Here is a 16408-nt window from a genome sequence, read left to right as displayed (position 1 = left end):
TGTCATGGCAGCATCACTGCTATATCAGTCTTGGATGTTGTGTCAGCTACTTATAATAATGTTCTCTTCTTTTTTACATTTTTATCATTCTCTTAGTGGTTTAAAGCCTCTTGCTGCCCGTTTTTGGCCCACAGGCCTTATGTTTGACACAACTGATTTTCTAATCCTTATATTTTCTTTTAGAGAGGTTTGTTACTTCTTTCAAACTCCGCAGATGATCAGAAAATATCTATATTCCAATGTATGGAGTAACATTTTTAAAGTTGTCCGAAAAATAAATGCTGAAATATTTACGTCCGGTCTTCGCCTGCCACTTTTGAATCAGGAATTTCCGTGCAGACCCTGAAGGCAGCAGCGGGTGCGCGGCGGCTCCCAGGTGAGACGGACGCGCCCTCACCTGCGCTGCAACACCCAGGTGAGACACACAGAACTGGATCCACCAGTTCCAGCCTCCTCTCTTCTAAAAAAAGCAAAAAAAAACAGCACAGGTGTGTGGGAGGTCGTTCTCAGCCGGTTCCCCCTCTTTCTATTTTTTTCTAAACGGGGAGGATCTTGAAGCGGTCTGTGAGGGAAAACAACACCGAGTATCAACACAGAGGACGCGCTCCTTATTCCGAGGATTTAACCGTTTTATGCTCACATTTACCGGTTGTTCTGCGGAATAACTTCACTTTAGAGGAGTTCCGAGCCGCTGGATTAATGGTAAGACACCGACTCAAGTTCAACCTGATGACTGCAGCCGATTAAAACGTCGGTTTTATCCGTCAATGTGTTTTAATGTGTCAAATAATGCAAGTGGATGTTTTGACAGGACCGATACGATGATTTGGATCTGGAGTGTGAGGAGGGAAATGTTTCCGTGAGTGTCTCACCCTGTTTTGTTTTCCTCTCAAGTTGAGAATAAACTTTCAGTGTACATTTTATAGGGGATACACACCCTCTGTGTGACCTTGCCGTCATAACTACATGCATGATTCACTCTCTTCAGTGTGTGGATCAAGTAGATTTCTGTCTGTTTAGGATTACTTGGAGAGCTAACTCGTCAACATGGCCGTATCACCCTGCTTAGGGTGCTCCGGGGCATAAACAGCCTCCTGGGGCACCAGCCGACCCCCCCCCCCCCCCCTCACCTTCTCCAACTGAGTTTACAAACTGTGTTTTAACTTTCATCTTAATGATTTTGAAAAATTAAGAAACTACTCAAATTGCGATCTTAGAATGATGAAAAGAAGTCAGTGGTTTTGTCTGTGCTGACGCTATGGGGCTTTTCACTAATGGGTCATGGCCTGCTTCTCAGATGACATTGAGGTGACTCATTAAAGGACCACGATGTGAAGTACCTTTATTATTCTTTTTCAGAGGGGCAGGAATTATGTAATGCAAAATAAATATGGGATACTTTAACTTTTAATAAAAAGTCTTCGTGCTTTGGGTTCAGCACAAAACTGCTCTAAAATTCTGTTCTGGCCTGTAATTCTGTAGCTGAAGCTGTCAAGATTTTTAATTCTTCCGCAGGCACAGGGCACTGCTCATCCCACAAATGCATTGTTCCTTACAAACGTGGCTCTGTTTAAAAGTCATAATCAGTCTTTCTGATGGTTTAAGATTTATTGCAGAGAAGCACTGTATTGTTGCCACAAGGAAATAATTTACCACGCACAAATGTCTCTACATTTTGTGCCGAGTTGATAGTGATGCCATTCAAACAAAAAATTACAAATCCCATCATATAAAATATATTCTGCTTTCTAGATGTCTCAGTTTGATCAGTTTTCATTTCACACTGGTCGACACTGTTGCTGTGTTTTCTTGTTTTGTGACGTTTAGACATGAAAACAGTGAATTTGAATGTACTTCCATCACTTCTTTTACCTGAAGCTGGACTGTCACTTGTTCATAATTTCAATCATTAGTAATTGTTGTCGGGTTTTTTTGCGGTTGGTTAAAATGACATTTCTCCTGTTCCAGCACAAAGCTGCGCTATTCGGTGGGATGTTCAAGAAATCGATGAAGTCCTCAGAACCATCAGTCCAGGCTGAGGTGAGGTTGTAATTTGTCTTGTGGCGACTTTACTTTGAGGGCAGAAATGAGCCGTTATATACGATTTAAATCAGTTAAAGCAGTTTTCATTGAACTGATGGAAAGTTTTAGCGGTTTTCTGTAAATTCAGGTCTTGATGCATTAAAATCTGGACAATGTTTGAAAAGTGAAATGTTTTTTTCAGGAATATTTTATTTATTTTTTTCTGAAAATTGGCTTTTTTTTCGAATGATATTTTGCAGATTTACAGATTGTTGCTCTCTGTCCCATTCCTGACCGACTTGATGGCATGAAAGTCATGTTTCTGTAACCAACGTCGATAAAGTTTTTAAACACTCCATCAATTATTGTCTGAATCATCTTTAAAGCTGGGAGGTAAACCTGTTGAGGATGTGAATCTGCAATAATGGAGTCTGCATGTACTCACTCAAAAACTTTATGTTGACATTTTAGGATGATTTGTCATCCGGCAAAGAGCTGTCAAAGAGCAGTGACAGTCTGACTGAGAGCAACACCAAGGTGAGCAGGAGGTGGAGTTCCTCAGGGTTATGTTCCTGTTTGAAAAATGCCAATGCGGGAGACATTGTGACTGTTGTTTTTTGTATTTCAGGACAAAGGAGTGTTTAAAGGGATGTTTAAAAAGACCAAAGCTTCCAAAGAGGATCAGCCACAGGTTTGGAGATTGTTTGCGATTTGTTTTGTCATACAATCGGTTTAATTTGATAGATACAATATGCATATATCACCTCTAAAGTGTGAGAATGTCCTCCTTGTGTGGTTGGTTAATATTTGCTTGTTGCACATCCTGCTTGAGCAATGGCTCTGTTCATGTTCAATGTATTACTATTTACTGATATACAGTACAAGTAGGTGGAGAAACATTGAAACAGTTTCATTATAATTTTAAACTGTGAAAAGACTACATATTTATTAGACGTTAACATTAACTTTTTGCATTAACTTGACAAACCTGTAAACTAACATTATTCCTGTTGCAGCAGGCCACCTTATCAATACAAAATCCTGAACTGTCTGCCAGTAGTGACAGCCTGAACAGCAAGTCATCAAAGGTTTGTGAGCTCTTTGATACCCTGTGGAGGAAAATCCAAAATGACAGTGTTTAAGCTTTGAAATAGACTTTTTGTTCTCCCCCCCTACAGGATAAATCGACTGTAAAACTTAAACGCTCTCCCAGAGTGGGACATACCCGCAGGCCTTCACAGGTGAAAGCATAAATGCGCGACACTGCGTGTGAAAGGTTATCTGGGAGATACAACAAATAACTGACGGCCTAAAATGTAAAAAATGCAGTTTTGTTTGGCAGGCGGCTAGGAGACTGATGGCTAATATTGTGCTTTTCAGGATCTGTTGGATTTCTCTGGGAGTAATGACAATCTGTCAGAAAACAACACTAAGGTGAGTGTCATCACAGGTGTTTTGAGAAGTTCCCAACATGTACTATTCAAGTATATAGACAAAAGTAAAAGTAATTTTTTTAACTTTATTCATACTCTGCCTTATTTTTTTCATTGAGAAAAAAAAATCCCAAGCACTTTGTATAAAACACTATGAATTCCAATTAAAATATCAAAAACAAATAACCTCAGCTAATATTCTCAAGAAAAGGGCAGATACCAGTACAGTAACAAAGTCCAGATATTTTATTTCCTCATCTCTGGTTTTCAGTTTTACAAAACTGAGTTTTAACGCTCTTCTTGGTATTTTTTGTTTTTTAATATGATTAAAAAATACACCGAAATTACAGCTTAAAGTGCTGAAGTGAATGATGGGGCGAAATAAGTGGTGGTAATATTGTAATTCAGTATTTTCTATTTGAAGTCTTTCTTAAAATTAAAGAAAAAAGCAGTGTGTAGTCAATATATTTTGGAGATGCAGGTAGCATTTATTTCCAATGACGGCAGATGTTGGCATTTACTCCTAAAAACATCTCTTAATTTTTTTTCTGATTATAAATTTACTATTGCAACAACACATCATCAGTAGGGTAAAACTAACCTGTCTCACGACGGTCTAAACCCAGCTCACGTTCCCTATTAGTGGGTGAACAATCCAACGCTTGGTGAATTCAATATAGCACATGAACACATTTAACAGAACTACAGAATACTAATATTTGAATGTCTTAGATAGGAAATCATGTTCTGTAAACTACACTACATAAATCTGTGATATTCAGTCTGATACCCTCAGTCTGTATTACACAGAGGAAACTGTGAGAGAACTGTTACAATAACATTGAGCACCTCTGTAGCCAGTGAATGACAGTTTGATGGTGATGTGAGCTACAGTAGCCGGGTAAACCGTGACTCACTGAATTGGCATTTGTGTGTGTGTGTAAGAGAACGTGCATGCATCAGCAGTTTGGATGAAGTGCAGCCAATTGTTGCAAACACAAAATCCTCGTCTGTCCACATGGCACCTGCACCAGGAGTTTCTAAAAAACAAATAGTTTTGAAAGCTATATAAAAATGAAAAAACACTTTTTCTAATATGGATAGGCGGTTCTTTTAAAGGGACTTTGTTGATTTCCAGGAATCTGGAGGCATGTTCAGTGGGATGTATAAAAAGTCCCCGAAGCCTTCTGCAGCCAAGTCTCAGGTATTTATTAATTACTCTTTACTTGTTACTTTTGAATTGATTTTATTTTCTTACCTTTTTTTTTTTTTAAATTCTCAGGAGGATTTATCTGCTGCCAGTGAGCTTTCAGGCAGTGCCGACAACCTTTCTGTGAACAGCAACACGAAGGTGGGCTTTGTAAAATTTCTACTTCTAATCCTGATACATTATAATCTGATTCTTCACTGTAATCCTCTGAAATGGAAAGCTATCCTTGAATAATAGGGTTTTTTGTTTTTTTGGGGGGGACTTCCAGGAATCAGGTGGGGTGTTTAGTGGGTTCTTCAAAAAGCCACCCAAGCGCTTAGGAGTAAGGACACAGTCTCAGGTATTTGTTTAGCCTGTTGCTATTTCTCATTTAACTATGTTTATATGTTTATTGATGTCTTTTTTTTCTGGTTTCTGGCCTCCAGGAGGATGAATTGTCTGCAGACGGTGAGCTCAACGGCAGCAACGACAACCTTTCTGTGAACAGCAGCACTAAGGTGGGCTTTGGATGAGCCACGGAAGTCTTCCATCCATTCTTCTGTCTTTTATCCAGCTTCATCCCGTTCACTTCCAGCTGCAGCAGTAGTTCATACTTGCTATCTTTTAAATGTATTCAACTATGATTTTCTTCTAACAAAAACAAATGATATGCAAAAAATATGAAAACTTGCAGTCATCGCTAATCCTCCGCCGTGTGTAAATGTTCTCAATCTGTATGTTTTTAATGTGACATTTGGCACTTGCAGGAGTCGGGAGGGATGTTCAGCGGAATGTTTAAAAAGGGCCACAAACACAAGACGCAGTCTCAGGTATGTATTTTGGAGGTTACATAACCATTTATCCCTGTTCATATCAACACTGACTGGTTTTTTCTCCTCGCAGGAGGATTTGTCTGCGGACGTTGGGCTCTCCGGCAGCAGCGACAACCTTTCTGGAAACGGCAACCCGAAGGTGAGCTTTGTACAATATCTTCCTGTCATTTATAACTGCAGTTCAATTGCTATTGTTAAAGAATGCACTGCAAGCAAACAAAATCGAGAGTGTGTGAGTAATAATGAAGCCGGATCATCGTTAATCTGTGGTTATCATGTGACTGCTTTGCCTTTAGGAGTCTGGAGGAATGTTTGGTGGGATGTTCAAAAAGCCTCCCAAGCACTTTGGAGCACGGTCTCAGTCTAAGGTAAGCTTTGGGGAAGTATTTGTGCAGTTTGTTTCTCGCATATTAAGATGTGTGAGATAATCCAACTGGCCGACGTTGTTCTCTCACCTTCAGGAGGATTTGTCTGCTCCCAGTGAGCTCTCTGGAAGCAGTGACAATCTTGCTGAGAATCCCTCGAAGGTTAGTTTTATCTTCTTTTTTTTGTTCTTCAAGTACAACACTTCCTACCTTAACAGCCAGACATTAGAACGGCCATTATACTATATCAACAAATTAGGATTAAAAGCTGGTTTCATGTGATGTCCTCAGGAGAAAGGGGGGATCTTCGGTGGCGTGTTCAGAAAAAAAGTTGCCAGGTCTCAGTCGCAGGTAAGTGACAAAACTACACAAAGTACCTCAGGCAGACTCTGCAGCAGGCGTCACACAGTGGATGCTGCAACATTAAACCACTTCACAGAGGTTTAGAGAAGTACCTTTTAGTATTGTGAAATCCAATGCACATGCTCGTGGATACAAACTCTTCAAGAACAGAGATTTTTGTTGCTCTTTCAAAAGTGGCATGAACAACAATGTTGGAGTAACATCATTCAATGTACACATTAATATAGGAATACTTTTTTCCATCCAGCACATACACACTGTTCATATACAAGTTGTATCTGTACAATCCTGGGTGTGTCGGTCTTATATTAAGGTGTGGTCAAACAAATTGTGACGCAGAGCTGGCAGCTAACTCTACACATAAAAGTCTGCTTATAACCAAGGAGCTAAAATATCTTTTCAGTGTGTGTTTTTCTATACCTGCTGCAGGTTTAATTATTATTATTATTATTATTATTAGCAACCCCTTTGAATCCAATGCTGTTCAACTTGTGTATTTATTTTTCTGATGACATTTTACTTTCCTCACCTACAATTGAACACAAATATCTGCATGTTTAACTTCTTGCATTCTTCACATTTGCTCATTTAAACTCTGAGGACGATTCAGAGCTCGTTAGATGGCTCAATGCATGTGACGGCAATTTTTTAATTGACATTCATTGTTTTATATAAAGTCTAGTCGGTTTCTAGCTGGTTAATCTACACTGACAGTTTTATTAACAATAATTGTGTTGTGAGTGGACAAGTGTCTTTTTGTTGCATGTCATACCTGGGAAAAAAAAACTACAGTACATTTCTTTACAGATCCATCTGTACTTTTGTAAAGAGTGTTTTCAATTCCTCTGAAAATGGTGGATTTCTGGAAAATCTTGTTATTTATTTCCTGTTTCTCTCTGTGAAGGATGATTTGTCTATGGACGGAGAACCGCCTGCAGACAGGAAAGGTCACGAGAAGTCGTCAAAGGTAAGCGACTAAGGTTATGTCCTTCCTCTTGGTTGTATCTGTTGACCCAGATGAAGCCGACGTGATCAGTATCAAGTTTGGAGAATTTGTTTCGGGTTTGAAACGTCTCGGAATCACTTCACCACCTCATCACATGGCGCTTCATAATAACACGCGTGGAGATGCTTTTCCGGTGCTGATCTGCTCATCAAGTGTGGTTTATCTCCTGTCAGGAGAAGAGCGACAACTCGGAGGACTCCACTTCAGACAAACCCAAAACTAAACAGGTTGCAACAAATTGGGACTCTACTCTGTGTGTAAAATCTTTTAGTCTTCATATTTTTCACGCTTATTGACAATCTCATGATCTTGATTTATTTCAGAATGGATTCAGTGCAATGATGAAGAGCACATTTCATCCGGACAAAAAGGTGAGATGTGAAATATGTAATTCCATTCAGATTAGAATAAATTAATGGTGAAATTCCCTGCTGCCATAAAATGAACGTGATAAGTTCTAATTTTTTTTTCCTGCTATTATTTAACAACTAAAGTTGACTTCATCTGCAGGAAAAGAGCCCGAACTCTGACGAAGAGGAGACATCAGACAACGAAGATGGCCAGACTGGTCAAAAGCAGGTTTCTACATTTAGGGTTTCATAGTTTAGAAATGTTAACGATGTGTTTCTTTATTAATGTTTTGATAATGTTTTGTTCTCACTCAGAGTAAACTGGCTGGAGCAATGACGAAGCTGAATCCCTTTCGAGGTGCCAACAAAGTAAGCTGGATTTTGTACTTGTTGACACGAGTGGAAAAAAAACCCTGCAATTTTTGTGAAATAAGTTTAAAAGCTGCATTTATGTTCCCTCAATTAAGTTTTTTTTTTTATTTGTGCAGCACGAGAAGCAGATGAGCTCAGATGACGAAGATCCAGCTGCAAGCGGCGAGAAATCATCCGGTCACAAACAGGTGCTTTCATGGTTACTTGTTCCCATTTCACTCAGGTTGAAATTCAACCAAGTCTGTTTATTCAAAAGGCACCTTTTTATACTTTCCACAGTGATGGCCACCTCTCCAAAGCATCATGCTCAGTAACTCACTGAGTGGCTCATTTAGTTTATTTATTTATTTATTTATTTTAACCAATGTTCGATTGTGTCTCTCAAAGCTTCGATAAATGTTTCGATATCCACCTAAATCTCGTGTGGATGTGTGCTCCTTTCCAGAATGCTATGGCCGGAGCCATGTACAAATTGAATCCTTTCCGTTCTGCAAATAAAGTAACTATGAGGTTAAATGTGTTGGGTGATGGTGGCGGTGGTAGTTTGGCAGTCGGTTCGAGACTGCTTTGCTTCTGTAATACGATGTTGGTTTTGAAATGCTGTTACAAGTTTACGAACCATTTCACAACTTGTTGTGACTGTTGCGCTGGAAAGTTTTTTTTCTCACTGGTTTATACAACCATCGATTTACATTCCTTTGAAATGAGAATAATAATATTCCCGCAGATTTTTTACAATTTGAACAAAGCGCTAACACAAATGTGTGTATTTTGTAGAATAACTTCGGGCTTCATACAGGAAAGTGTTATTTGATTACTGTATTGTATAACTGTATTTATATTAATACATTTTTCTTCTCCCTGTTAAAAAAAACAATTACCTTTTAATCAGAAAGACACTGATGAGCCAGAGACCCTCAAGGAGAACGAGCATCAAGTGAAAGAGAAGCCAAAACCAGTGAGTCTATTTACTGCATCACATATGACACACACACACACACACCTGTACCTTCACCACATCCTTACCTCGAACCTTCTGCCTGTGGAACCTCCTCGTCCTTCTGCTCCAGCACACTGACTGTCTTTCTTTGTGTGTATGTGTGTGCCTGTGTGTGTGTGTCCTTGTCAGGTCAAAAGCAACATGAGCCAACCAGAAAAGACGGGTGGAAGTGAAACACCACCGGTCCCATCCAGATCAGCGGAAAAGGTTTGCATGCAGTCAGACGGTGACTTGTGGTCTTTAGGAATCTTCTCTGTCTGACTCTGTTACGTGGTGTTGCAGGAGATGAAGAGGACGCCTGCAGACGACAGAGAAAAATTAAGACGACAACAGTATGATAAGGTAGACTTCTCAGTTACCTTTAAATAATATGTGGGCTGTCTATGTATTCTGCTTGTCCACAGAGTTTGATTGTGTTTGAAAATCAGTTTGAATACAATTCTGCTGAATGAGCGCAATCTTATGCTTTCGGGAGAATTCTTTATGTACATGAAAAAGCCTTTGTCACGGATATTTACTCTTGTTTTCTCCAGGAAAACAAAGATATGATCCCGAGACAGAGAAAAGAAAACCCTGAAGAAACTCCTGCAGTTCCAGCCAGACCGACTGAGCAGGCGAGTTGTCTCCGTCTGGGAAAGACTAGGGCTTATTTATATCAGCTTATAGGTCTGGAAAGTGTACTTTAGACTGTTGTTTTTTTAGCTAACCTCTGTGGTTTCATTTTAGGAGATGAGCCGAACGAGAACCCGTGATCTGCAGAAGCAGAGAAACAAACATCAGGTATTGCCGGGGACACACATAACACAAGTTAAAACATTTTAGATTATCAATAGAGAGTATTTAGCACTAGCTTTGAGTGTGTGTTCTATTTCACCCCTACTGACAGCCAGAGGCGGTGCTTTAGCATTGGATGTTCCCCGCACAGTAGCTATGATGTGAAAATAACAATACTTAAAGATTGAAACGGGTTTCAAACTTTTCGACTGAATGTTGCTTAATACTGATGCAAAATAGAATCCTCTGCCATCTGAACACATACGGGACATGAAATACAAAAACGATGAACCGATCAGTTTAATATGCCGCAGAACCAGTCAGGGGATGAAGGCATTGAAGAAGACGAGTCTGCTGCAGCTAAAGATGGTGAAGAGATGAACATTCCCGAGAATCAAGCAGTAAGTATGCTTTGTCATGATTACAAGTCAGGATAGAATCACTATTAATCCCAAGTTATTAGATTTAAGAATTTTCCTAAATCTATACAAGGTAATTTACCATTGACATTCACATGATTTTATAAATTAATGTAAGTGTTTTTCTGAGATGATTTAAGGTGTTTTTCATCATTGTGTGCATCATTGTGAACTCGCCAACCTCGGCACACAGAGGAAAGCATATTTGTTGTAGCTCCTCTGCCGGGATCTAGCTTTTCTAGTTCCTGCTTCCTTTTCCTTCAGTTATATCGTGTATGCAAATCACATGTGACACCTGCAGATACCATCACAGAGAATATATATATATAGCCCTGATGCTTTTTCTCCATTTAAAAACAAATCAACAATGGCTGGAATATTATAAAATAATAATGTCGCTCCTCCAGTTGTTGCTTCTCGTGTTACGTAACTCTTTGTGATTGTGCCAATTTGCCCTACAGACTAAGGTAAAAAAACACAAGCAGGCCAATCCATTTATGCCACGTACTGCAGACAAGGTAATGCAGTTTGGACACAAGTGGCTGCCAAAATTAAACACACTATAATTTTATTTATCTCAATGTCATGGTGACTGTTTTTTTTTTTTTTTTGTTCTTTAGGCTGCGTCTGATGATGAAGGCCTGAAAGATGAAGATGAGGGTTCATCAAAAGAAGAAAAGAAAGAAGAGGAGGGCCAGGATAAAACACAAAAGGTCTTTCAGATAAATTCTCTTTCATGTGCTTGTTGAATAGAAGTTTTTCTGTTCAGCTTTAACTCGGCGTTTCAGGAACAGAACCACGTGTTTTCTGACTAGAAAGGAGAATGTACAGTACGTATAGGACCTCCTCCAGGGGACAGTGTAATAATGTTGCTCTCTGTTTTTCTAGCCCAAAGTCAAGAAACACAAGAAACACAATCCCTTCATGCCTCGTGTCAAGGTAACACTCAAACATAGAACATGCTCATACTTGCCTTTTTCTGTCTGGACGGTTTGGTTGAACCACGCAGTTGAAATGCCCTCCATTACAATAAACATTACAAGGACATTTTGTGCCTACTGGAGTGGTTATCCTTCATTTAGCTGACCGTTTTATTGCGGCTATTTTTTTAAATGAAACTGTTTATCATGAATTCATTTTCATTGGCATTGCGATATAATAAAATTTTTACCCTGTCCTCCGCCTTAAACATATCTGAAGTGACTCTAGTGCAATATAATTTCTATAGCAGAGATTCCACGCGAGTGCTGCATTTATGAGTAAATCTCTGAGTTAAGTTACAAAATTCCTGAAGACTAAAGACATGACAAAAGAAATCACAATGCATCTAGAGCTTATATCAATGTTGTCGGTGTTGAATTGTGTTTTCATTGGTTTTAGGCCAAAGTTGTACCGAGGAGTTCACAAGACGAAGCAGGAAACGCAGAGGTAATATAAGAAATACAATGCTTCTTTCTTAGAAAATGACTGTCAAGGTGTTTTTTTTTTGTAATTATGTAAACTAAAACCAACTCTTCTAAGTAATTTCTAACCCAGTTGGTGTGTTTGTCGGACTGAATTGCCCCTTTAGTAATTGTGGTTTAGGGTTACAAAAGCTCTGTCTCAGTCACCTGACCCGTCTCTCTGCTCCGCCCTCAAACCAACCTCATTCTTCTAGCCAGAGTTTGTCTGGAGGGTATCGGCTCTGCTCTCTCCGCAGACTGCCCTCGTCAACATGTGTTTTGTATTTATTTCTCTTCCGCTGACGACGTGCAACCCACCCCACCAGTCGGTGTTCGTGCTTGTCCTGAGCTGAGATTAGGCTGAAATGTGCCCAAACTTGTTTCTCTGCTTCCCTTTTGAATGTGTCCCTGCGACGTTGTGGTCCTTTTACTTCTGCAAAAACAGCAGAAATACATCAGTACAACCAGAATGTCTCTTGCCATAACTTCCTCCTACTTGTTAGAGTATAAGCCAGTTAAAAATGTGCATTTGTTCGGGCGGGGGGGGGGGGGGGGGCCTTAAAGGAAAATCAGATGACAGATTTGGTTCCTTGTACTTATTTTTTACTGTAGATGAAATTGTATGGCAAGTGATTCATTGAAAGACACAAGGAGACTTTTCTTCATCAAAAAAAACAATTAATCCTGTTGGTTATATTGAACTACAAAGATGCATCACTTGTGTTGTCTCAGAATGAAGGGGCAAACAGGTCCTTGTTTGACCAGCTGGAGGAATATCGCATTGATCCTGGAAACACTGACAACACCGAGGAAACTCGGGTTAGTCTTTAAAAGCAAATCATTTTCAACTACACTATTCAAATGTAGCCCACTGATTCGTCAGCAACATACAAATATAATGGTATCTTTCAGGATGCCGAGGATCTTATGGACTGGTGGAACACTGTGGAGCGTAAGTATTAGATTCAATTATGTTAGTTATGATTTGTCCAATCACTGAATGACTGACTTTATTGAAATTCTAATATTAGTCTACCACTTTTAACTAAATTTCCCATATAACAATCAAGAATTGTATGCAATTCAAATTCTTCCAATCGGTATTTGTTAATACGGCCTTATTAATAAAAAATACAGTACAAGGTAAACTGCTTTACATAATAGCAAACACAGTCATCACACCAAAGTGATACATTGGTATCACCATACATTCCTATTGATAAGAATGGATGAGGAGTACAGGTTTTAGTGGTAGAATAATGCCTAAGTTTTACATGTTATTTAATGTGTTTGCATAGTTTTTGTTTTTAATTCATGTAGCGTTATGAAAAATATCCATTTTCTTATTCTTTCTCAGCATGGGAGGAAAGACAAGAGGATGAAGACATGACAGAAAAAGAAGAGGCTAAGTAAGTGGCGCATTATATGTACACAGGTGTCTTATTTGAAGTTTCTCAAATGTCTGACAAGTGTCTTTTCATGACTTCCTGTGGGAATCAACCATGTCAGTGTCATTTCTGCATGTCAAAGTTTTGACATTTCCACTTCTTTAATCCACCTCATAACTGCTGTAGACGATAAACTCATAACCTTGGTCGTTCTGCTCAAAAAGTCACTGTATAATGACCCTCAACCTCTTCTCCTCAGGGCCTTTGCTGTAACAGCAGATAAAGTGCAGAAAGGCATCCGTGTCTTCAACAAGCTTTTCTCGGAGCGCGCCGAGTCCCTCTGGCAGCACGTCATCGACCTCAACGCCATCGCAGATGGACTGGACAAGTTCAACAAGAACACAAAGATTGCTCAAATCACTGGTGGATCCACCAGCGCCATCGGGGGCGTGGCCACCATCACTGGCCTCGCTCTGGCTCCCGTCACCCTGGGAACCTCCTTAATCATCACGGCGGTCGGACTGGGCATCGCCACAGCCGGTGGTCTGACATCAGCAGGAGCCGGGATCTCCAACCAGGTCAACAACTCTATGGATCGCAAGAAGGTGGAGAAGATTGTGGAGGACTACCAGGAGAAGATCATGGACCTCAACAAGTGCCTGAAGTTCATCAAGCAGGGGATCGAGAACCTGCGCAGGTTCGACCTGATGAAGATGAAAAATCACGCGTACAATCGAGACTTCCCTGCGCTCACTAGTAGTTTCTATGAAGACGGCGCCATGGCAGGGAAGGCGATCCTCATCAATGCCAATGAGATCATGCGTGTGGTGCAGATCGCCAACGTGGCGGGCAGCACGGCAGCCAGAGCGGTCCAGATCGCCAGTATGGCCACGGGCGTGCTCACTGGACTCTTTGTCGGTATGGATATTTACTTTGTGGCCAAAGATTCCAAAATCCTCAAGAAAGGCGCAAAGTCGGAGTTCGCTGCCAAAATCAGGGAGGTGGCAACACAACTGCACGATGGTCTGGTGGAGCTGAATACGATCCGGGAGGAGCTGCAGTCCACCACATCAGAAAACAATACAGGCGAAGAAACCAAGGCTTTGGACGTTGATAAGAAGGAGAAAGAAGAACACCACCATGACAGCTCCAGTGAAGATGAAATCGACCGCATTAAAAAAGCCATCAAGAAAGAATACGAGAACAAAGAATATGTTTGACAGGAAACACCTTGTTATGGTTTCAATTGAAATTGGCCTTTTCGACTTTAAGCTTTCGGTTAGATTGTATTGAAACACTGAGACTGTTGACGGGCGTAGAGATTGTTTATATTTATAATGCCTTTGAAATGCAACATGGTGCAGCAGTGTAGCCTTACTTTGTTTCCTTATGTTGCATCTTCAGCTGCTAAGGTTGTTGCTTTGGCTTTTGGTTTTCTCTCAGCTGAAGTGTTTTAATGGTCTTCAGATGCTAAAGCGTCCCACATTAGATGGCTTCGGTAAACTAGTCGGAATTGAGAAGAGCTGCTGCTCTTTTTTTTTTCCATTTTAATTCTTGTTAACAAGGCTGTTATTATACCAAATGTAATGTATGCTCTGACGAGGCCACCATTGCAGCCAGTTTATGCAATTTGTATTTATTTTTCTTTGTTCAGGGCAGAGGTATTTACTTACTGATATCTTTTTATGTGCAATACTTTTTACTGTCCAGAAGAATTGAATGTAAATGTGAAATTAAAGGCCATAGTATCACCTTCTGTCTGTCTTCATTTTATAGTTGCAGTTCTGCAAACACTTGGTTTCCTCTTGCACACAAACTGCTGTGCACTTACGTGAGTGAATATTTACTCGGTCAGTCGCCAACATCAACTTCACTGTTTGCTCTCATTCTCAGATTCCCACTATGAGTAGGTGAGGTATGTTGTCTGAAGCAAGTGCTTCATAATTAAAAAGTAGAATATATTCATGCTTATTGATTATTGTTGGCGTTCAAAGTTAACATTTGATGTATGTACCTGTGCATTCTGATAACACACCCCAACACAATATTCAAGTTAGTTTGCGATCATTACAAATGTAATTGAGAAAAAAAATTAAAATGTGATGGACTACAGCATACAATGGGCTACCTATTTTTATGGTCGCCATTTTCATCCAAGATTGTGCATATCGTTCACTGCTCTGTCGTTGTATGTGTTGCTTTGTTTATGTGATGCACAAGAGAAGAGGTCATTCATAAATATGCAAACTCAAACACAACAAAGAAAACGGCGACATAAAATGTCACCTGCCAACGCAAGGCTGCACTCAGTAGTGATGTCAGAGTGCCAACCACACCTTTAAATGTGACTGTCACTGCAGTAAGATATGTAGAAAAGACTTTCAGTGGGTATATTTTAGTATTTTTTTTCTATCTTAATAGCTTATAATCAAACAATCTAGAATTGTCTAGTTTATAAGATTCACGTCAAACAAAATTGAGGTCATTTTCCAAATATGAGGTCAGTTTACAAAGTCTCAGTTAAGTTTGAAGAGTCAACTGTAAATAGCTTGAAACTAGTCTAGGTTTAGTTACTTTAGAGTAGTTTAAATACAGCAGGTCAAATACAAAATATGTAGTTCTGTTTTAAAGATTCAAGGTGTGTTTGATCACTCCAGTTATTTTGAACAATCTGAATAAAAAGGCTGTTTCTTGTTTGAAGGATCTGTGTCTTCTTTTTAAAGTCCCAAAAATATCCCATGAGTTCTTGAAAGAGGTCAATTTAAAAAATAAAAAAAAGGGTCTTCTTCTGCCTGGAAAGATCCATGTATGTTTTGAAGAGTCATGATGAGATGCAATAATTTAGTCTAGACTACATAGTACAGGTATGTATTAAAAATCTAAATGTTTTAGGATTTCAAAACATTTAAGAATTCCAGGTATAGCTCAAAGTAGTCTGTTTTTTGTTTTGAGAGGTTTTGTGTGTTTCAAGGAGTTAGTGTCTTGTGTCGCGAGTCTGGGTCAAGATTTTAAATGGTTGAAACACAACTGGAATTATTGATTTAAGAAGTGTGAAATTATATATAGACATATGCAGGGTGTACCCTGAATTTGCATCCATTGCCATCTAACCCTGAACAGGATAAAAACAGTGATTGAACAGAAGATTGATTGAAAACAATGCATGATTAATAATTAAAAAAAAAAAAAAAAACATCCACCATGACTCACCTCCAGTCACTGTTATGGTTTCTATTTACATGACTGTTTTTCTTCTCCTGCTACGTTTTCTTTTTTTTTTTGTATCTATTTCTGGAGCAACTCTCGTCATGTTTGAGGTGTATTCACATGATTCTTGTGAAACTGGTGAGTCAGAGTCACACAGGTAACCCTCATGTTTGTCACGCCCTCTCCCAGGTGAGTTCACACAGAAACCTGAAGGGAGACAAAAGGGTACCAGCTCCTGTCCTCCC

At 39.5% G+C, this 16408-nt stretch overlaps 1 protein-coding gene across 4 annotated transcripts; it reads left to right on the top strand.

The window, feature by feature from the left end:
- The first annotated feature begins 574 nt into the window (after positions 1 to 574).
- LOC308135857 (uncharacterized protein) lies at positions 575 to 14709 on the top strand. 4 transcript variants are annotated; one of them, XM_080503989.1, is made up of 38 exons: positions 575 to 702; positions 812 to 859; positions 1969 to 2040; positions 2494 to 2559; positions 2651 to 2713; positions 3039 to 3110; positions 3201 to 3263; positions 3403 to 3456; positions 4594 to 4659; positions 4738 to 4806; positions 4934 to 5005; positions 5091 to 5162; positions 5412 to 5474; positions 5548 to 5616; positions 5774 to 5845; positions 5939 to 6004; positions 6134 to 6193; positions 7110 to 7172; positions 7385 to 7438; positions 7535 to 7582; positions 7722 to 7790; positions 7877 to 7930; positions 8050 to 8121; positions 8379 to 8432; positions 8826 to 8891; positions 9063 to 9140; positions 9216 to 9275; positions 9467 to 9547; positions 9660 to 9713; positions 10028 to 10108; positions 10588 to 10644; positions 10747 to 10839; positions 11015 to 11065; positions 11507 to 11554; positions 12301 to 12387; positions 12481 to 12520; positions 12926 to 12977; positions 13216 to 14709. In XM_080503989.1, exons 1-38 carry the CDS (start codon positions 700 to 702, stop codon positions 14174 to 14176), a joined length of 3273 nt encoding a protein of 1090 aa, XP_080360115.1. In that variant the 5' UTR covers positions 575 to 699; the 3' UTR covers positions 14177 to 14709. The 4 variants fall into 4 exon arrangements, with proteins under 4 accessions (XP_080360115.1, XP_080360114.1, XP_080360113.1 ...); XM_080503988.1 differs by having other exon boundaries at positions 10022 to 10108; XM_080503987.1 differs by having other exon boundaries at positions 10007 to 10108.
- Positions 14710 to 16408: the final 1699 nt, after the last annotated feature.

This window comes from Blennius ocellaris (assembly GCF_963422515.1).
Source record: "Blennius ocellaris genome assembly, chromosome: 10".
Lineage (NCBI taxonomy): Eukaryota > Metazoa > Chordata > Actinopteri > Blenniiformes > Blenniidae > Blennius > Blennius ocellaris.
This window is presented reverse-complemented; position numbering and strand designations above follow the sequence as displayed.